Source organism: Acartia tonsa, chromosome 10, assembly GCF_053477335.1.
Source record: "Acartia tonsa isolate MP-2025a chromosome 10, ASM5347733v1, whole genome shotgun sequence".
NCBI lineage: Eukaryota > Metazoa > Arthropoda > Copepoda > Calanoida > Acartiidae > Acartia > Acartia tonsa.
Window position 1 is genome coordinate 1651229 of NC_137269.1, and position 21570 is coordinate 1672798.

A 21570-nucleotide genomic window follows, 5' to 3' on the forward strand; every position below is an offset into this window, starting at 1 on the left:
TACATCAAGAAAAAACATATTTTTTGTTCCTATACCTTTTTTTATCATAAAATGTGAGAAACTGCTTTTTTCATATATAAGGTGAAAAAAGTAACACTAAAGAAATTTTTTTTGCCTTAAGTATTTTCTAAACTTATAGATAAACACATTTCATAAAAAGATTTCTTTTTAAATAAGTCATTTAAGGCATGAAATTAATTTTGCAAATTAACATTGCAGATTTTTGCAAATAACTTGCAAATTTGATTTCTGCGGATTTTCTAATTTTCATAGGCGTTTTCTATATATATTCCTCTTTCCAAAAATACCTCACTTGTCAAGATTGGATAAAAAAATCTTTGTCGTCGAGATTCCATAACTGTGCATAATAATTTGAATTCTAATGGTATGTCAATTTTAAATATTGGTTTTACAATTCTCCAATTAGTTTTAGTTTGTAATATTTTCAAATCCTTCGCAAATTCTACTAATATTCTATTTGTTTCATCTGTCTGAAAATTAGTATGGAATTTTTTATTTGCCAAAATTTTGTTATTATTTTCATATTTTTTTTCTCTTTATAAAATATAAAATATTGATTCAATTTGTTGAATCTAACTTTGTTTTTATGGTGCTTTCTGAAGTGTAGTACTAGTCATAGAGAAAAGTACTAGTACATTCTTATGGTAAAAGGACATTACATTTCATAATTTTAAGTAGTATTAAAATTTTAAAAAAAAATAAACTACAACCCATTATTTTCAATTTATTTACTAGATAAGTGTAAAGGGTTTAAGTTAAATATGCCCTTTCTCTTAACAGAACTAACAGGAATTAACATAATTCTTTACAGAAAAAATAGTACATTATAGTTACCATCTTATAAGACTTTTCGGGTATAGTCCTTTCCACGACATATCTCCATAAGGAGCAATTCTTCGTATTTTTCACAGTAGCTTTTTTCCTATTTCTAGCCCCTGCGGGGGGCTCTAACCCTGTGGGGCCAATTACCTAACCCTGTGGGGCAATCACCTAACACAATATAACCTAACCTAACCTAAAATAACCTATAAAAAGCCATTTTAAAAATACGAAGAATCGCTCCTTATGGAGGGATGTCGTGGAAAGGACTATACCTGACTTTTCTTATTGTAAAAAAAGCTTTGATCTCAATAATCATATTTTTTAAGTCAAAGAGTACATAAATAGAATTAAAGTAATAGAAGTTCCCTTGCTCATAAGGAATTTAGATGAACTGAATTTAGTTTCCGAAAGTGTGCGTAGCTTCCGCGTCCTATCTCAATATTTGCTACTAGCTAAAAAAGCTTCAAACTTAAAAAAAATCAAAATTTGAAAAATTAAAATATTTGAATGTATAATGTATAAATCGTTTATACATTAAATCGCTTTTCCATTTGACCGGAGTCGCTGAAAATAGGGTCTGCAATAATTGGGTTATCTGCTGTACACTTTAGGAAACTAGGGCTCGAATAGGAAATTTATTTCAGCTGATCGGAATTTAGGAATGAAAAATAAAATTAAGTGTGCCATAACTGCCGTCTAATTGCACTATATGAATATTTAATTGTTTAACTGCCGAAATGAAAAAAAAACAAAACATTAAATTGTCTTTTTTCTCAGAATCGACCTTTTATCTGTGATTATATAAGAATTGATGTTTTTTTATTTATCTCTGCAATACTTTCCCATGTCAAAATTGTCAAGTTAGGGAGCCAATACAACCTCTGAAACCTTTTTTTATAAAGCGATTTATAACACAAAATGTGGGTGTTTTAACCTCTAAAACCTTCACCCTACCACCCATAAAGAAAAATAGATTCCCCCTAGAAGAACCCCTCACCCACCAAAAAAAAAAGGCTTGAAAATCCTTGTTATTGAATGTTTAAAATGGGTTTTTATGTGACAGTGATGTTCTCCCATAAGAATTTCAAGCATGACTTCAACCCATTATTATTGAAACAACAATGTCGATCAGGTAGAAAGATACAAACTAGATCAAATACTTAAGATATTACTAGCGGATGCCCCCCTCGTGTATAAGGACTCTTTATTGTTAAGAATATTGCAGAAATATAGTCTACACCTATCTAAAAATTAAAAATTTTCCTAAAAAAATGCGTCCCAAGCACATAGGGGCTCTGTAAACAAAGAGACTTTATTTAAGTTAAGAATATTTAAGTAATAAAAAGCCTAAAACCTATGTTAAGATTTCCCAAAAAGGAAAACTTAATCAGTTCAGTAGTAATTAAAACATTCATAACCTTTTACTTCAGGATTGTAGATAATTTTTAAGGTGTTAGGCAATGTAATATAATTTGAAGTACATCCCCAATGATGGTAAACAGAATAAACTTATGGCTGAAAAAGTAACATTGCCAGTTTGAACAGGCCAATCAAGATTTAATAAAAGTACCGAAAGTTTTTTTTAAGCCTTCAACTTTAAGAAGTATAATATAAATACGAATTATTTTAATATTTTAAAATATTTTAAAAATCATTGGAGATGTAATTATGCCAATTAGTTTGGGCGGAGTGACGTTGAAACGTTATGAGGAGCCCTAGATAAAGAGTAGTTGTGCTACTAAAAATTTAAATAGGTATGATTTAAAAGATGTCTTATTATACCAGAAAATTCACTTCAAATTGCTAGTAGATAAACTCAAAAATGTTAAGCATCAATTATAGAGACAATATAGAGACATATTCTCTAAATCAGCCAATAGGAGAACAGTAGAGGCACATTAGAGTAAAACACTAGAAAGAAAGGGTTAAATAACTGTATTTTCCTATCGCAATGACCTTGTGCCTACTCTCAATTGGGTCTTTGAAAATCAACCTATGGTAATAGGAATATTAACACAGCCAAGTAGCAGAAAACAATTTGCTAGCAGAAAAAAAGACCATTGAAAAAAGGGTGGGAGGTAGTTATCTGTATATACATAGGTATGTTGGAGGTACAATACATCCATTTTACTGGTTGAAATGTGTACAGATTTCGAGAAAAAAAGCAGGTTTTTTTAACTTCACATGTAATCAAATAAAAACAGCTGAAAAACGTATAATTTCTTACTACAAAGCTTAGCTAAATAACATACTATTTAACTAAGCTTATTTTTATTTTAATAAAGTATAATACTTTGTCCTGTACGAAATTAAACAAATTTCTTTGCTAAAATCACTTTTTAAATTTGACTAATTGTAGGGCCAGATGGACCATCTAGATTTATCATATCCATGGCACCAATAAAAGAAAAATATTTAGTAACAAGGATGACAACATCCATAAAAGCGAAGCTCTGAAACGGTAGGACAAGCGAACATTTGCATTAACACTTGTAGTGTATCAGAACTGAATAATCAGAATATGAATGTATAAATGTTGAATCAAAATTTTAATTTAATTTTTTGAAAAACTGCGTAAATACAGGATAATGTTTAAGGACATACTTATGTTTTTAGGACTTGATTTTAGAGAGGCTTCGCTTTTAACATTGTACTTTGATGTCCTAGGAATCAGTATTCCAAAAATCAAATCAATCGGTTAATTTTATCACATACAAATTTATTGTTAGAAAAGTTAAAAAACATGTTAAAAATGGACGTAAGGACATTCTGGTAACGATTATAGAGTTGTTGCGCTTTCTAAATCATACCTAATAACTACTGGAATCAGCATGCAAAGTTTGAAATCGATAGGACAATTCTAACATGCCTAAACTAACAAAAAAAAGGTATCCGTTCCAGACGTACGGACGAACGGACCGACCCTAATTATAGAAAAGCTTCGCTTTTAAAAACATTTTTTAATGTAAATGACCCATATAAAATAGTTTAAATGATCGGGCATAAATTAAAGAATAAAACAATGTTAGAACATAAATAGTTGGATTAATGTATATAAAGTTAATTCTATATTAGATTTTCTTTAGTACTAGCGGCTACGCCCCTAGAGGCCTCTAGTGGCACTTTAATTGTTTTTTTTTATATTTAAAATATGTCTATGTTGCGTTTGACGTTTATGTTTGCGTTGAACTCTCTTTCTAAAATCAAGAAACGTAAAAAAAATTTCCATTTTTTGTGATTTCTCTTGGAAGGGTGGTGGTGGTACCCTCCCCCAAAAAAGTTAAAAACCTTCCCGGGACCTATGAGAATATACCCTGTTAAGAAGAACCCGATCGGTTCAGCGGTTAGCGAGATCCTTTGGTACAGACACACAGACAGACAAACATCATGTTACTTTAGTATAAGGATATTATTTTTGCTATAGTATTTGTCAATGGTAATAATTTCTTCAAATAGAAAGCGCTACTCTTTAATAACAATTGATGTTAATGGATTTAATATTACTTGGATCTTACACAAGAATATCATAAACTCTAATAAAGTGAAACTCGTAGTTGGCTAAAATAATGCACCCCCAAATCCACTCCCTCCACCCCATCCCCTCCCCTGGTCCTCCTACTGGATGAACTAAGTGGCCAATAAATTATTTAATTAGCAAACTAAATTGACGACAGCGTACATATTATATTAATTTAAATTTTTAAATTTTTTTTAAAGATCCGCTTTAATTGATGTTTGTTTCTGTAAAAGGTTCACAAATAATCTATTTAAAGCAATTATTTTACGTTCGAAACTATTTATATTATAACTATGGAATATTTTCTAAAATTAAAATTTGACGTTTAAGCATAATTTAAATATCTTAGAATCATTAAACATTTTCTGGAGTGACAGGACAATGCTAGTTAGTTAAATCTAAAACGATTTCCTAGCCAAATATTTAATGACTGGCAGAAATATAAACGTTAGTATTGAGGTACAAAAATTTGGTCACAAGAGTAATTTACCGACCAATGTCCCCTCCCTCCCTGAATTAAATAAGAAAAGATTAAAAATTAACAAACTATATTGTATTAAATTAAATAATTTTATTTCTTTTTAAATTGCAAGATGGTAGAGTTTATATATATATGTGATTAAAAGTGGAAAAAATAGTTATTTCTCGCATAGTATTATAAACAGCTTTATAATAATTGGTGGAATAAAAACTGTAGAATTGACGACAATTTTCCCCTGGTATAATATTCACGTGTATTCTACATCCATTCGAACAATAGAAACTAAACGAATAGTTAACGAGTTATAAACGTTATAAAACTTTGTGTACCAGTATATTTTAATTTCCACTTCATTCCTTAGTTCTTTCTAAATTGACTTTAATAGGTATTCTTTTTCAGGCCTAGCTATTCTAATAATAAATTATACAAAAAACACGAAACCTTTGGAAGTAAGGTAGGGGGTAAGGAGGGTAAGAAAAGGTGAAGGGGATCGTGGGGAAATTTTCTTTAGAATTGTTTGTCAGAATCACATTCCCTTCTCCCTGATTCTTTTTTAATAATTTGAAAATTCTACCTGTTCTAGGCTAGCTGGGAATCCATCAATCAAAATTCTACCTGTTCTAAGCTAGTTGGGAATCCACCAAACAAAATTCTACCTGTTCTAAGCTAGCTGGGAATCCACTAATTAAAATTCTACCTGTTCTAAGCTAGCTGGGAATCCATCAATCAAAATTCTACCTGTTCTAGGCTAGCTGGGAATCCATCAATCAAAATTCTACCTGTTCTAAGCTAACTGGGAATCCATTAATCAAAATTCTACCTGTTCTAAGCTAGTTGGGAATCCACCAATCAAAATTCTACCTGTTCTAAGCTAGCTGGGAATCCATTAATAAAAATTCTACCTGTTCTAGGCTAGCTGGGAGTCTATCAATCAAAATTCTACCTGTTCTAAGCTAGCTGGGAATCCATTAATCAAAATTCTACCTGTTCTAAGCTGGTTGGGAATCCACCAAACAAAATTCTACCTGTTCTAAGCTAGCTGGGAATCCACTAATTAAAATTCTACCTGTTCTAAGCTAGCTGGGAATCCATCAATCAAAATTCTACCTGTTCTAGGCTAGCTGGGAGTCTATCAATCAAAATTCTACCTGTTCTAAGCTTGCTGGAAATCCATCAATCAAAATTCTACCTGTTCTAGAATTGCTGGGAATCCATCAATCAAAATTCTACCTGTTCTAAGCTTGCTGTGAATCCATCAATCAAAATTCTACCTGTTCTAGGCTTGCTGGGAATCCATTAATAAAAATTCTACCTGTTCTAGGCTAGCTGGGAATCCATTAATAAAAATTCTACCTGTTCTAGGCTTGCTGGGAATCCATCAATCAGAAATCCTTTGGCTGTGGCAACCTTGGCATTCATAGCTTCTGCAAGCAGTTGCACTACCTCTTCCTAGATAGAAAGATAGATAGATAGATAGATAGATAGATAGATAGATAGATAGATAGATAGAACAAAAAATAATCTTAAAAGAGAAATCTTTTATCAAATATTAATTAATATAAATATTTTTTTTAAATAATAAATTATAAAATCTCAACAAAACAATCCTGACAAAATCAATAAAAGCGAAAAAAATATTCCAAATTTTTTAAATTAATTATTAGTTTTCTTTAATAAAGTTTTAATAAAACCTCTGGAATGCCTTAATTTCGTGACCTTAGCGAAACAATTGATCATACGGCCATAAATTTACTACCCTCTGAGTGGTTATATGAAGAACTTATAAAAATTTCTCATTATAACTGTGCGAAAACTGTGTTGGGGGAGAAGAATGGGGTATTTTTCTCTTAGGGAGGTGTCACCAACTTCCCCTACCTGTTAAACTTAAACTTTCTCTGGAAGTGGATCAACCAGTCTAGCTATTTACGAGATTTTTTCCAATATTATGCACATGAAAACTTACTGTAATGAGAAAGAATTAATATATACTCACATCTGGAACATGATGACCCTTCTCCATAATACCAAATAGCTGGATACCCTTGGGAGATCCTGACATCACGCATGCGCGCAACAGCTCGCCTACGCGCAGTTTTTTTTATCTCACTTAAAACCTTAAAGGTCATGATTGCAGAAATGTAAAGATGTATAAATTAACATAGAATAAATACAGGGAAGGAGGAGTGCCTTTATCAACGTTGAGAAATTCAATTTGATTTAAATTGGTTGGTTCATTAAGTTTAGTGTCCAAACACTTCAACCATTATTTCTTATATACTAATTTTGTGTATCAGTATTGGGAATGTACATAAATTTATTTGTTATTGTTTTATCTCTTATGATGTATTGTATATAGATATTTATATTTACTTTGTGATAAACTATTGTCTATTTTGTTAATGTTCGTTTGTCTTACTCTTTAATTTGTCTGGCTTCGCTTTTATTGGTGTATAGATTTGTTACTTTCACGTTCCTCTATAACCATTTATTTTTAAAAACGATTCGGTTCCCAAGAGAAGAGTAGTGTAAAAAGTATTATGGAAAAGTAAAGTTTTATAACAATTTATTCATAAATATTCTAGGTTTATAATTTAAGACATAATCCATACAATTGAAGCTTAACAAATAAAAACTAATTAAAGTTTAATTACAGATTATCATTACAGTCATAAAAAATTTTATGATCATGATGAAGAGGTGTATTTTATAAATACCATTAATTGGCTTTAAAAACTTCGTCCAATGTTTGAATAAGGGCTAATTTTTTCATGTATTCATTTTTTAATGTTGTATGAGAATTACCTTTTTTTTGTTTGTGCATACTTAATCTAAGGGCATGTTATACAATAAATTGACTTTGGCTGTCAGACCGATCCTTTTCTCCTTTTCTTGCTGCTTTTCTGGTTTTTTTTTGTTGCAATGTGTATTCTATACACTTATATTATTTATTAGTAGGGTTGGGCCGGATATCCGGTGTGGCCGGATATCCGGCTCTATAATTTTTTATACTTTACACCAAAATTCTCTGCTTTTTAAAATCTTAAATGGCTATAATTTTCTTATTATTGAATCTAGAAGAACATTTTTTCTGAATAAGTTTAACTTTATGTAAATTTATATAAGATTTCTGAAGAAATTTTTTTTTTACTACTTTAATATCTGGTAATTTGGCCGGTTATCCGGCCGGATATCCGGTAATTTGGCCGGATAACCGGATATTTGCCGGATATCCGGCCGGTTACCGGATATCCGGCATTTGAAATCAGCCGGATATCCGGTATCCGGCCAAAAAAGTATCCGGCCCAACCCTATTTATTAGTAGATAATGCTATTTTAAATTTAAGTAAAGTTCATAATTTGACATTTAGTTAATTGGTAATTGCCCTATTTGTTAAATTATATACTATTCTATAACATTTAAATAAGGTTATATAATACACTGTACAGTTTACATAAATAGTTAGAAAAGGAATAAAATAAGACATGAAGTTGCAGTTTTTAGGTAACAAAGGCATTTTTCTATAATATTTGTGTAAACATGTACAAGACAAGCATGGCAGCCACCAAGTAGACGGCCTTTTTGTGACTGATTGCTGACTTTCTTGAAGTTGAAAAAAGTAAGACTGTAATCAATCGGTTAGTTGATAATAATTGCGGTCAAATCGTTAGTGTTTTATCGACTTTAGTTAGTTAATCTATACTAGCGGCTACGCCCCTAGAAGCCTCTAGAGGCAGTTAAGTTAATTTTTAAAAACAAACAAAAAACATGTTGTTAAATTTTTTCTAGAGGTGATTTCTTTTGGTAGGAAGGAGAAACTTCTCTCAAAAATAGTTTAAAAACCTTCCATAGACCAATAATAAACTTCACCTAAAGGAGAACCATACAGCAAGATCCTTCGCAACAGACAAAAAAAGCTTAATATATCATGCATAATATTCATTACTACAAAGTACATATTGCCTTTTCATGTGTTAAATAAGAAACATTAGCCATAGTTTAAAGGCTAAAATTTAAATACCTCACCACCTTTCCCTTTTTATTATGCAAAATTACCCCCCCCCCCCCACTCGTTCCTTACCTCCACTGCAAGAAAAAAATCATCTTTTGTTTTTAATAAACAGTATAGAATTTATGCTCATTAAAGCATCATATATTTTTATTTATCCAACTGAAGATTGTTCTTGACATGAAACACTGTGTATTGGACTTATCAAATAAAAATAACATGTTTAATTAAACTGTGTTGATCACTCTATATATGTTACTTTATAGAATAGGATAATAGGTAATTTTATTCATAATTATTGGGGATGTAAATCAAAGACGTCCAAGGGGGGGGGGGGGTAAATATTTTTTTTTGTTCTATAAATTGCCTTAAAAAACGAAGAAAATAAGCCATTAATCATTAAATTCTGATAACTCTAAGTGGGGTAAAATTGCTTTCAAAAAAGTTCTCATAAAAAAAAACACTGTATAACCATACTTAACAAGTAAAATTTTATTTTAAGAACGATAATAATGTCATAAGCAGGACAAATGTATATATAAAAAAAAATTTAGTGACCCTTCGCCCACCCCCTTTCTTATTGTTTAAATAAATTCAAATGCCCATACGGGGGGCTTAAATCTGCGGTACCTGTAACTGCTGTGCCCTAACCCTACGGGACTACCTATTACCAAATATAACCTAACCTAAAGTAATAAACAAAGAAAAAAATTCACTCCCCAAAACTTGTTAGTGTAACAATTTATTCCGTAAGACTTCTCCTGTTTACAATTAATAAAAAAAAATTGTTGAAAGTAATGACATAGACAATTTAAAAAGAAATAAAAGTCGAAATTAATTTGCGCCTAGACCTATTACCTGAATTTGTCACCATTTTGCATTTCATCGCGGAATAAAGGTATCGATACAAAGAAAATTTGAAATTTTGTTTGTTTCTCATTATTTTCTAGAAAAAAATAATTTAAGGATCATGGAAAAAAAAACAAATTAACGAGTTTTGTCGTATTTTAACAGTAGCGTTTCTCCTATTTCTAGTGCCCGCAGGGGGCTTTACCCCTTGGCGTGGGGGGGGAGGGGTAGAGGGGGGCTCGTGTGTTGGGGAAGCGCAGATATAGGTCATTCAGGGTTTTGTTATAAAAATATCCAACACTCTAGAACTAAAAAAATAACCCGAATTTAATTTAGTTTGAAAGATGTGCTCATTGGCCTAAAGGATTATTTTTTTTGAACTGGTCCATCCCTCTATCTCTGATATAATGTTTAATTTAAAGTTAAAAATGAGCAACTCATTGTCTTGATACATATGGGTAGAATTACTCCCAACTAAACCAATATAGCTTCTCGTAGGTCTACAGTAGGCTATTGTATTCATAAATAAAAATTTATGGACGGTTTAATGCTATTTCCTGCCTCCGCCCTGTCCTGGAATCGATAGAAAGATTCTCTTAAAAGTGCGTAACTCATGTTCATCTAAAGGGATAAGACAATCGCCGATAAATTGATGTACATCCCCAATGGTAATTACCCCTTATGTAGACTACTATTAGTGGTTTAAACACTCAACTTAAATAACTATCCAATCAAAATTCAAGAAAAAGCCCGCATAGCTGTTAAGCCAAATAATTATAAAACGTTATTATAAAGCTTTGGGGACTATCGTGATAAACAGTCCAATGTCTACTCCCTTCCTGTCGAATATGGAAAACAGTAAAAGTGTCGAACTATGACGTCAGAAAAAATTAACAATTAACCAATGAGAGGCCGCTATATATTTTACCACAGTGATTACTGGCTTCTTATTGGTTAATTGTTAATTTTTTCTGACGTAATAGTTCGACACTTTTACTGTTTTCTCGAATATGTGACACTCAAATATTTTATTAAACTTGATTATTTTTTTTATAAATTCAAACAAGAAAAAAATAGTTGTTTTTTTTGTAGAACAAACCTTTTTTTAAAAATATTTTATATGTTTGTGCAAATGTCAAAGAAATTTCATTCTCGTATTCATTCGAATCCGGTGGATAGGAACCGGTTCTCATCCATCGTATTATGAACCGCTTTCTACGAATATAAGAATGTACAATCATAAGATTAAAACAAGTTTTTTTAGCCCGTGCCATCGGTCCCTCGGGCCTAAAAAAATGGTTTTAATCTTATAATTGTACACTCTATATCCGCGGAAAGCGGTTTATAATACGATGAAAGAAATAACTATTCTTGTTATAGAACAAAGTATGTTAATAAAATTGTTGGTTAAAAAGTTTGGAAACTGCTAGTTTTAACCAACCAATAAAGATTTTATAAAAGTTCCCAAAGTTTTTGAGCCAACAAATGCATGTTTATTAAACTTCGGGTCCAATGTCATATACCTGGAATATATATAGTGTATATCTAAATATTTTGGGTTATCTAGTAAAATATGTTTTAGTAATGTTTGCTAGCCCATTTGCTGTGCACTATACAGTTAGGGTAACAAATAGATTTGCTGTGCACTATACAGTTAGGGTAACAAATAGATTATTGTATTGTGAGAGAGAGAGTTTTTAATAAAGGAAAAGGTAGGTTGCGGGTATAATCCGTAAAGGTTGTGTGTTTTAAGTTAAAAAAAGTAGTAAACGATAAAAATATATGTTAACTTTAAAAAAAAATTGTTGACAATAGTTCTTTTCAATAAGAATTACACATGTTAAGTGAATATTATCGTTCTACTACTATTTTTAAGCCTTAAAACACATACTTTTACGGATTTTACCCGCAACCTACCTTTCCCTTTAAAAGAATGAAATGTAATAAAAAATTGTTCTTCAACAAGAATCATAATCTTATTTTAGTTTTAATTTGTGATAAAACTTGAATATCTCTCCTAAAACATATAAGTATGTTTGTGTATCTAACCACAACATTGTATAAAATTTGAAGTATGAAAGCAATATCTTATTCGTATGACCTGAAGTGCAAAATTGTCTCTAAATCAAGGACATGCTTGTCATTTAACAAGTGCTTAAATTCTAATAGGAAAGTATTGAAAAAACAAGGACAATTACGTGCAATATTAACAAAGCTTTTTGTAAAAAAATAAAAAAGCAAAATATACAGTCAAGAATTAAGAGAAAAGTATTGGCATAAAAATATTTCCATAGTAGCATGTCGGTATTATGTCTGTAACATTTAATTAAAGCCCCATAATCGATATTAGCAAACTGTATCGAGAGATTGCTAACAGTGGATTTTTCGCACTTTTTTCGCGGATTTTCTATTTATCTCTCAGCGGCTCAACTGGATGAATCAAAGAATTTCGCAATAGGATTTAAACTTTTATCCTTTTATAAAAGTAACAGGATCTGTGTCTGTCTGTCTGTACCGAAGAATCTCTGTAATCGCTGAACTGATATAGTTCTCCTTTACAGTATAGGTCATGGGGAGGTTTATAACTATTTTGAGAAAGGGTACTAGTACTACAACCCTCACAAGAGAATCGCCCCTAGAAAACTTTTCCTTATCCCAAAAAAAAAATGTTAAATAATTTTTTTTTAAGGAGATTGGAATGGTCACTTACATCTTTTCGTCTTTTTCTTTTTAAAACCAAAATAAATAGGGGAGGGGGTTGAATTCAACTCCGTCCCTACCTTAAGTGAAGTGTCCCTAGCAGGCGCTTGTAACTTCATATTAAAGTAATCTACTGTAATTTCTATATTTACCCACTTAACTTATCCTATGATTTGGATTACGAAATTTGAAAAGTTGTTTAATTTGAGATAACAGGACAAAGTGACACAAAAATCAGCCATGTGACGTCATAAAAAAGTGGGATTTTCCATCTCTTTTTAGGTGTTTTCTTTCCCACTTCTCCTCTCATCTCTCTTTATTTTATGACGTCACATGGTTGATATTTGAGACACTTTGTCCCGCTACAATTTGAGGGTTTTGTTCCATAACACATAACAAAATTTTAACAAAAGCCGAAATGTTTTACAAGCATATAAATTACACAAAAAAGAGTCAAGGCGTCGAGGCTTGTCAGCAGCTTTTTTAAATGAAAAAAAACCAGGATATTAGCATTGGAGAAAAATACATTTTCCGTAAGGACTCCGCAGTATCGGAACCTTAACCCCCTGCAAAATTAGTAATTGTGGGTGAGGGGGTGGGCTAAGGGGGTTAAAAAAAAGGTTTAAGTAAAAGCAACAAGCCAATTTTTAGTAGCTCAAAGTTCTAAAAGTGAAAATTGCGAAACTAAATACCAGAAAAAGTGTCCGCAAAATTTTGGAATTATGATTTGAATTATTTTGTTGTTTATGTTGTTTAGACGTCTACATGGATTATTGTCAGGGATCTTAAAGGATAAGATAAATTAATGTACATATCCAATGATGATAATCTAAATTTACCCTTATGTGGTTTAAAATTATTGGTATCAAAGTTGAGATACTGCAAGTTGAACTGACCAATCAAGAATTACAAAAAGTACCAAACGTTTTTATGCAAACGGAGAGATAAAATGTTGAGTACCAGTAATATTTACAATTCAATGTCCCCTTCCACCCTGATTTTATACAGTCTACGCGATAAACTGAATTTTAGTTTCCGAAAGCGTACCTTGCTTCCGCGTCCTATCTCAATTTCCGTAAGGGCTCCGCAGAATCGCAACCTCAACCCCCTACATTAGTTATTGTGGGTGAGGGGGTGGGCTAAGGTGGTTCAAAATAAGTGAAAGCACCAAGCCATTTTTTAGTAGCTCAAAGTTCTAAAAGTGAAAATTCCGAAACTAAATAAACACTACAAAAAGTGTCCGCAAAATTTTGAAATTATGATTTGAATTATTTTGTTGTTTATGTTGTTTAGACGTCTATATGGATTATTGTCAGGGATCTTAGGGGATAAGACAATAAATTGATCTACATCTCCAATGATGTTAAACTAAATATACCCTTATGTAGTTTAAAATTATTGGTATCAAAGTTGAGACACTGCAAGTTGAACCGACCAATCAAGAATTACAAAAAGTAGCAAACGTTTTTATGCAAACGGAGAGATAAAATGTTGAGTACCAGTAATATTTACAATTCAATGTCCCCTTCCACCCTGATTTTATACAGTGTACGCGATGTACTGAATTTTAGTTTCCGAAAGCGTACCTCGCTTCCGCGTCCTATCTCAATATTTACTACTAGGTAAAAAAGCTTCAAACTTCCCAAAAAAAATCAAAATTTGAAAAATTAAAATTTTGAATGTATAAATCGTTTATCTGCTGTACAACTTTGGAAATTAGGGAAGATATAGGCAATCCATTTTCAGCAAATCGTCTACGCTCATATAAGAAATGTAAATTAGCTGAAAATTATTAAGCAAAGTACAACAATGTCAATAAGAAGCACAATAAAAAGAAACTAAAAATATCTTTTAATCAAAACACAAAAAAAATCATTCGTCAAGATGAAATTTAAAAAACTGGCCAAGGAGGTCAAAGTTTTTTTTATTTATTCAAATTAGGGGAGGGGTGGAAAGGTGTGATGTCGTAATTTCTTCCTCTAACATTTCCATTCCCAACACCCCCCCATCCCCCAAAGAAAAAATCTTTTTCTTTTGGGTGGGTAATTTTCCATAATTATCATGTAAAAATATTCATTGTAATGCATAATACATATATTCATTTAATCATACTAAATTCCTTTAATATAACTTTTAATTTTATAATCTATCTATCTATACCTTACCCTTTAACGTAGATTTGATAATTTTAACCCTCGGTCTTATTGCAGCCATTCAAATTTATATTTGAAAGTATGCTAAAGTAAATACAGAAAATGATGCTGTGAGTATTGGTGCAAAAAATATGACGTAACAAAAAAAATTAGCCAATGAGAGGCCGTTATTGACCAATGGTAAAATTTATAGTGGCCTCTCATTGGCTAATTTTTTTTGTTACGTCATATTTTTTGCACCAATACTCACAGCATCACAGAAAATTAACAAACTTTTTTTTTGATGTCAAACTGCTTGAAATAATTTAGAATTATATAACTATTGAATAACTAGTTTAAACACTCAATTTAATAAGCATGTAAATACGTCATAAAAATCGGTATCTTTTTTTGGGGTTTATTTTCCCACTTCTCCTCTCATCCTTCCTTTTCCGAGGTATTTTTATGACGTCACACATGACGCTTTCAGTATATCCATTAGGATTTATAATATAAATTTGCGTTAAAAAGCCAATTTTCACTGAAATTACTATACTTTTATCTTTTTATGGGAATGTTTATGGCTTATTAAGGCGACACTCAATAATTATGTTTTCCTTGTAGCTTTAAGGTTTTTAGGGATAAGAAAATGGAATAATAATTTGATAGACAGGGTGATTTAGAATTCAGAAGTTTTCCGATTTTCTGATACAATCAATAGGAATATGGAAAAAAAGAATTATAGGTTCTTGTTCTCTATAAAAACAAGGATGACAACATCCATAAAAGCGAAGCACTGAAACGGTAGGACAAACGGACATTAACACTTGTATAGTATCTGAACTGAAAAATCGGAACATAAATGTATAATTGTCGAATCAAAATTGTAGGTAAATTTGTTGAAAAACTGCTTAAAAACAGGATAATGTTTATGGACATACTACCATTTTTGGACTTGATTATAGAGTTGCTTCGCTTATAATATTGTTCTTTGTTGTCCCAGGAATCAATATACCAAAAATCAGATCAAACGGATAATTAAAACACTTGAAAATTTGTTGTTAAAAAAGTAGAAAAATCAACTTGTTTAAAATGGACGTACGGACATTCTGGTAATGATTATAGAGTTGCTACGCTTTCTAAATCGTACCCAACTACTACAGGAATCATCATGAAAAGTTTGAAATCGATAGGACAATTCTAACATGCCTAAATTAACGAATAAAAGCTATCTATCTCGGACGGACGGACGGACGGACGGACGTACGGACGGACGGACGGACCGACCCTAATTATAGAAAAGCTTCGCTTTTAAAAAATAAATGAAACTTAGAAATGGTGTTTTTCAATATCTCTGAAAATAACGGCGCAATTTAGAGCATAAATATTTCAAAAGATTTCTTGCACAACATTTTTCACATAAAATTTTTTTGGAAACTATGTACCTATCATAGAGGCTGCATTTTAAGAGATAATGAAAAACACCTTTTTAAATTTGATGTACTTTTTTTACAGAGAACAAGGACATATAATCGTTTTTTCTATATTCCTTCTGGTTGTGTCAGAAAAACGGTAGACGCAGTTTTTTCTAAATCACTGTGTACATTTCCTATGATGAATAACAAAATATCATGTAGATTAAAATTATTAAAACTTTGAGCACCCAATTTCTTCTCCCTCCTCAGATTGTCAAGCAAAGTAAGGTATGACAAGAACATCATTTGCGCAGTAATTCAAGTCGTGTGAAGATACTTTTTTTCAGAATTTTCTTTAAGGGTGTCCATTTAATGATGAGATAAAATTCCTGTAGAAAGATGAGCGTAGTTGTACTTCTGGCACAGCTGTTCACATTGGGTACCCTTCCCTGTTCCGGGTCCACCTAGATATTGAGATAGATAAAGTTGTACTTCTGGCACAGCTGTTCACATTGTGTACCCTTCCATGAACCAGGTCCACCTAGATATACAGATAGATTTAGTTGTACTTCTGGCACAGCTGTTCACATTGGGTGCCCTTCCCTGTTTCTGGTCCACCTAGATATATAGATAGATATAGTTGTACTTCTAGCACAGCTGTTCACATTGGTTACCCTTTCCTGTTCCGGGTCCACCTAGATATATAGATAGATATAGTTGTACTTTTGGCACCGCTGTTAACATTGGGTGCCCTTCCCTGTACCAGGTCCACCTAGACAGATAGATAGATATAGTTGTACTTCTGGCACAGCTGTTCACATTGGGTGCCCTTCCCTGTACCAGGTCAACCTAGATACATAGATAGATAGATATAGTTGTACTTCTGGTACAGCTGTTCACATTGGGTACCCTTCCCTGTTCCGGGTCCACCTAGATACATAGATAGATAGATATAGTTGTACTTCTGGCACAGCTGTCCACATTGGGTGCCCTTCCCTGTTCCTGGTCCACCTAGATATATAGATAGATATAGTTGTACTTCTAGCACAGCTGTTCACATTGGTTACCCTTTCCTGTTCCGGGTCCACCTAGATAGATAGATAGATAGGTACTTCTGGCACAGCTGTTCACATTGGGTACCCTTCCCTGTTCCGGGTCCACCTAGACAGATAGATAGATATAGTTGTACTTCTGATACTGTTGTTCACATTGGGTGCCCTTCCCTGTACCAGGTCCACCTATATATATAGATAGATAGATATAGTTGTACTTCTGGTACTGCTGTTCACATTGGGTACCCTTCCCTGTTCTGGTCCACCTAGATATATAGATAGATAGATATAGTTGTACTTCTGGCACAGCTGTTCACATTGGGTACCCTTCCCTGTTCTGGTCCACCTAGATAGATAGATATAGTTGTACTTCTGGTACTGCTGTTCACATTGGGTACCCTTCCCTGTTCCGGGTCCACCTAGATAGATAGATAGATATAGTTGTACTTCTGGTACTGCTGTTCACATGGGGTACCCTTCCTTGTTCCTGGTCCACCTAGATAGATAGATAGATAGATTTGTTGAATGATTATAAGACCATATATTGCACCAATTCTAGAAACGTGATCCAAATTTTGCTAGATATCAAAGGTAACCAAGAAAGAATAGATGCAGAGTTGTGGGCAAATAGATTAGTAAGGACAATAATAAAAGGGGAAAAGGTAGCTTGCGATGTGATTGGGTAAAATTAACATAGGTTGTAAGGTGTAATTTGTAATTACCCCCTAACCCCCCAAAAATTTTTGAAATGTAATTTCTTGATTTTGTTGAATATATCAAAAAACTATAATTGAAACTATCTGGTAGAAATTTAAAATTCTTTCAAATATATGTCCTATAGATATAGTTAAACTTTTGAACAGAAAAAAATCTGCAGTTCCCTAAATTCAAGTAAATATGCACTTCGTGCAACTACCCCTTGATAGTCAATTGTTGGTTTCATGGAGTAAAACAAATATCAGCCGATAAACTTGTCAATGCTACATATATAACAGCAATGGAGTAAGATATATGAATCAAGGAATCATGAGGGATAAGACAATAGATGTTTATTATGATAATAAGTTTCCAAATTGCTAGTTTATACCATACAATCAAGACTTAATATAATTATCTAAAGATTTGATACCAAGTAATGAGAGAACATTTTTAAAAGCGAGGCTTTTCTATAATTAGGGACGGTCCGTCCGTCTGTCCGTCCGTAACGGATAGCTTTTTTCGTTAATTTAGGCATGTTAGAATTGTCCTATCGACTTCAAACTCTGCATGATGATTCCTGTAGTAGTTTGGTACGATTTAGAAAGCGTAGCAACTCTATAATCGTTACCATAATGTCCGTACGTCCATTTTAAACATGTTGATTTTTTAACTTAATTGTCAACATTTTTTTATGGGATATAATCATCCGATTGATCTGCTTTTTGGAGAACTGATTCCTATTATAATAAGGTACAATATTTTGAGCAAAGCATCTCTATATTCAAGTCCTAAAAATGTCAGTTTGTCCTTAAACCGAATTCGGTGTTTAAGAATTTTCGCAAAAAATTTTTGTATAATTTTGTCAAAACACATGTCTTTTTATTTTGTATATTCAGTTCTGACACTAGTTAATGTACGTCTATCATACCGTTTCAGAGCTTTGCTTTTATGGATGTTGTCATCCTTGTTATACTATAGGTACCATAATAATCTACAGTCTTATGTTCCCTCCCTCCCTGACAACTTACACAAGATCAATAGTGTAACACAGCACTAGGAGAATACAAATTTTATATTTCTTTCCAAGGATTTTTGCAATGTATCCATTTATTTATACGTATCTATAATACTAAGTAGAACGATGTCTGTCTGTCCGTCCGTTTGTCCCTTAATATCTCGGTAACGGCTGAACCGATTGGATTCTACTCTTCAGGGAATATATCTACTGGTCCCATGGTGGTTTTAAACTATTTTCTTGGGAGGACACCCCCCCCCAAACCCCCCATGAAACAAAAAATCCCCCCAATTCTTTATTTTTTTTAGGCAGTTAATTTAAAATCAGTGGTTGCACCACCAGAGGTACATAATATTTATTTTTTTTTAATTACCTCTTGGGCAAAGCCCTTAGAGGCTAGGGGCGAAGCCGCTAGTTATTTATAAAACAATAATATTTTTAGATGCAATGCTTTTCTATAATTTCTAGTACATCATATTATGAATTGGCTAAAAAGTTTTGCCAATAAATCTTAAAATGATAGTTATACACATTTATAATTTTGAAATCCTTCTCTTTGCACTTTACTAAACTGAGGTGAATTATTTTTAAAAAATTTGCATCACTAAAATCAGTGAGACTTACTAAAAATTTAGAGGGGTTAATTTTGCCTAACTAAAATTTTAGTGAGGCATACTGATTCTAGTGAGGCAAATTTTTTTTAAGAATTCACCTCTGATCTATAACTTTATAAAATAATTAATATTTCTATAAATCTTAATATGTTATGGTTTGTCTTTCCTCACTATGTCTGTCTGTCTGTCTGTTTGTCTGTGTTTATGTATATATTAACAAAGTTTCTTAAGTTGTTAGCGACTATGCACTCGGTATCTACTTTTTGTTTAAAGGGGTCGAATAGAGCTAGTAAAAAAGATCTAAAACATATCGGACGTTCAAGGTTTTTTATTTCAAAGGCTTGAATGGGGGTAATTTAATGGTTTTTTTATTTCAAGGGGGGGGGGCTAGATATACCACACTTTTCTGGGATCTTGCTGAGTCAAGTATCAACTGTTGGGAATATCAAAGGATGACTCCATGCAAAATTTGAGCCGGATCCGGCCAAAACCGGCCGTGAATTTTATGAAAAACCGGTTTTTTCCGGTTTTTAGGGGGTATCTGTAAATCGATTCAGGTGGAGCAAAACCGGTTAAAGGTACAAAAAATTTTACTTCACATGAAATTTAGCCAATGCAATTGCCTACAAAAATGTACTTCATCATCAACTTGATTGGACAACTCTTTCCCCTCCTAAATGTCCATTAAAACCTCGGAAACGGCAAAAATCGCCAAAAATCACGCCTTCGGCGGCAAATAACGGCTAAACGGTCAGCCGGAGGCGAATGAAACATAAATAAAGAAATGTCTGCCTCAAAAAGTTGTTCAACATCAAATAGATGCGTGAAGTCTCTAAAACGACTCCTTCCCCTCCTTTAAGGGGAAAAACTGAAAAAACGTGATTTTCAAAAGTATGCCCACTTCGTGGGTGTGGGGGGCACTGAACCCGTCACCCCAGGGTCACCAAATATAAAGTATAGGCGGCCCACAATGCTGAATTTTCACCAAGTGAAAGTCTTGTGTCATTATCTCTTATGAGAAAAAAGTTATTAATTAATTAAAATTTCAAATTGTGATTTTTTGATGGATTTCTTTGATGAAATGACAGGCAGGTCAATTTTTAGGCCATTTTTTTCGGTTTTTGGGCCGTCACGCCCAAACGGTTTGAGATAATCTCACGGGACCTTTTGCCCGACCTAAGCCTGGTTATTTGTAAGGTCTAAGAAAAAAAAATCCCGGATTGAATGAAGCACGACGTCGCTGCGTGCCGTCAAAAATCGCTGGTCGGCTCATTTTGCCCCCTCAAACCCTCACCTCGTGCCATTTTTCTGTGTAAAGATTATAATTATAATCTTTTGCGTAAGTCTGTTTTTTTTTCCTAGACCTCACAAATAACCAGACTTAGGTTGGGCAAAAGGTCCCGTGAGATTATCTCAAACCGTTTGGGCGTGACGGCCCAAAAAACGCAAAAAATGGCCTAAAAATTGACCGGCCTGTCATTTCAACAAAGAAATCCATCAAAAAATCACAATTTGAAATTTTAATTAATTAATAACTTTTTTCTCATAAGAGATAATGACACAAGACTTTCACTTGGTGAAAATTCAGCATTGTGGGCCGCCTAGACTTTATATTTGGTGACCCTGGGGTGACGGGTTCAGTGCCCCCCACACCCACGAAGTGGGCATACTTTTGAAAATCACGTTTTTTCAGTTTTTCCCCTTAAAGGAGGGGAAGGAGTCGTTTTAGAGACTTCAAGCATCTCTTTGATGTTGAACAACTTTTTGAGGCAGACATTTCTTTATTTATGTTTCATTCGCCTCCGGCTGACCGTTTAGCCGTTATTTGCCGTTGTACCTCTAACCGGTTTTGCTCCAGCTGAATCGATTTACAGATACCCCCTAAAAACCGGAAAAAACCGGTTTTTCATAAAATTCACGGCCGGTTTTGGCCGGATCCGGCTCAAATTTTGCATGGAGTCATCCTTTGATATTCCCAACAGTTGATACTTGACTCAGCAAGATCCCAGAAAAGTGTGGTATATCTAGGGGGGGCAAATGAGATATTTCAAAGTTTGAGGGAAGTGAACACCCCTTGGACGTCTGTGTAAATCATTAAAAGAGTTAAATCTATAAGTATAATGGCCAAAAACTATCTCATGACTTAGGTACCTAGAGCTATCCGTCACAGACAAAAAGTTCGACATAATTTTTTTTAGAAAAACAGAGTTATCAAACAGTTTATTGTTTTCTCAATGAAAAAAAAA

The 21570-nt window shown here is 32.9% G+C and overlaps 1 protein-coding gene across 1 annotated transcript in view; it reads right to left on the reverse strand.

The window, feature by feature from the left end:
* LOC145330331 (adenylate kinase isoenzyme 1-like) overlaps window positions 1-21570 on the reverse strand; it is a 38458-nt gene that overhangs the window by 4602 nt on the left and 12286 nt on the right. The window contains exons 2-4 of the mRNA XM_080174965.1: window positions 16333-16408; window positions 6835-6922; window positions 6195-6290 (exon numbers count right to left, since the gene is read on the reverse strand). Of these exons, the coding sequence (XP_080031091.1) occupies window positions 6195-6290; window positions 6835-6922; window positions 16333-16408 (260 nt within the window). The remainder of the gene's footprint in view (window positions 1-6194; window positions 6291-6834; window positions 6923-16332; window positions 16409-21570) is intronic.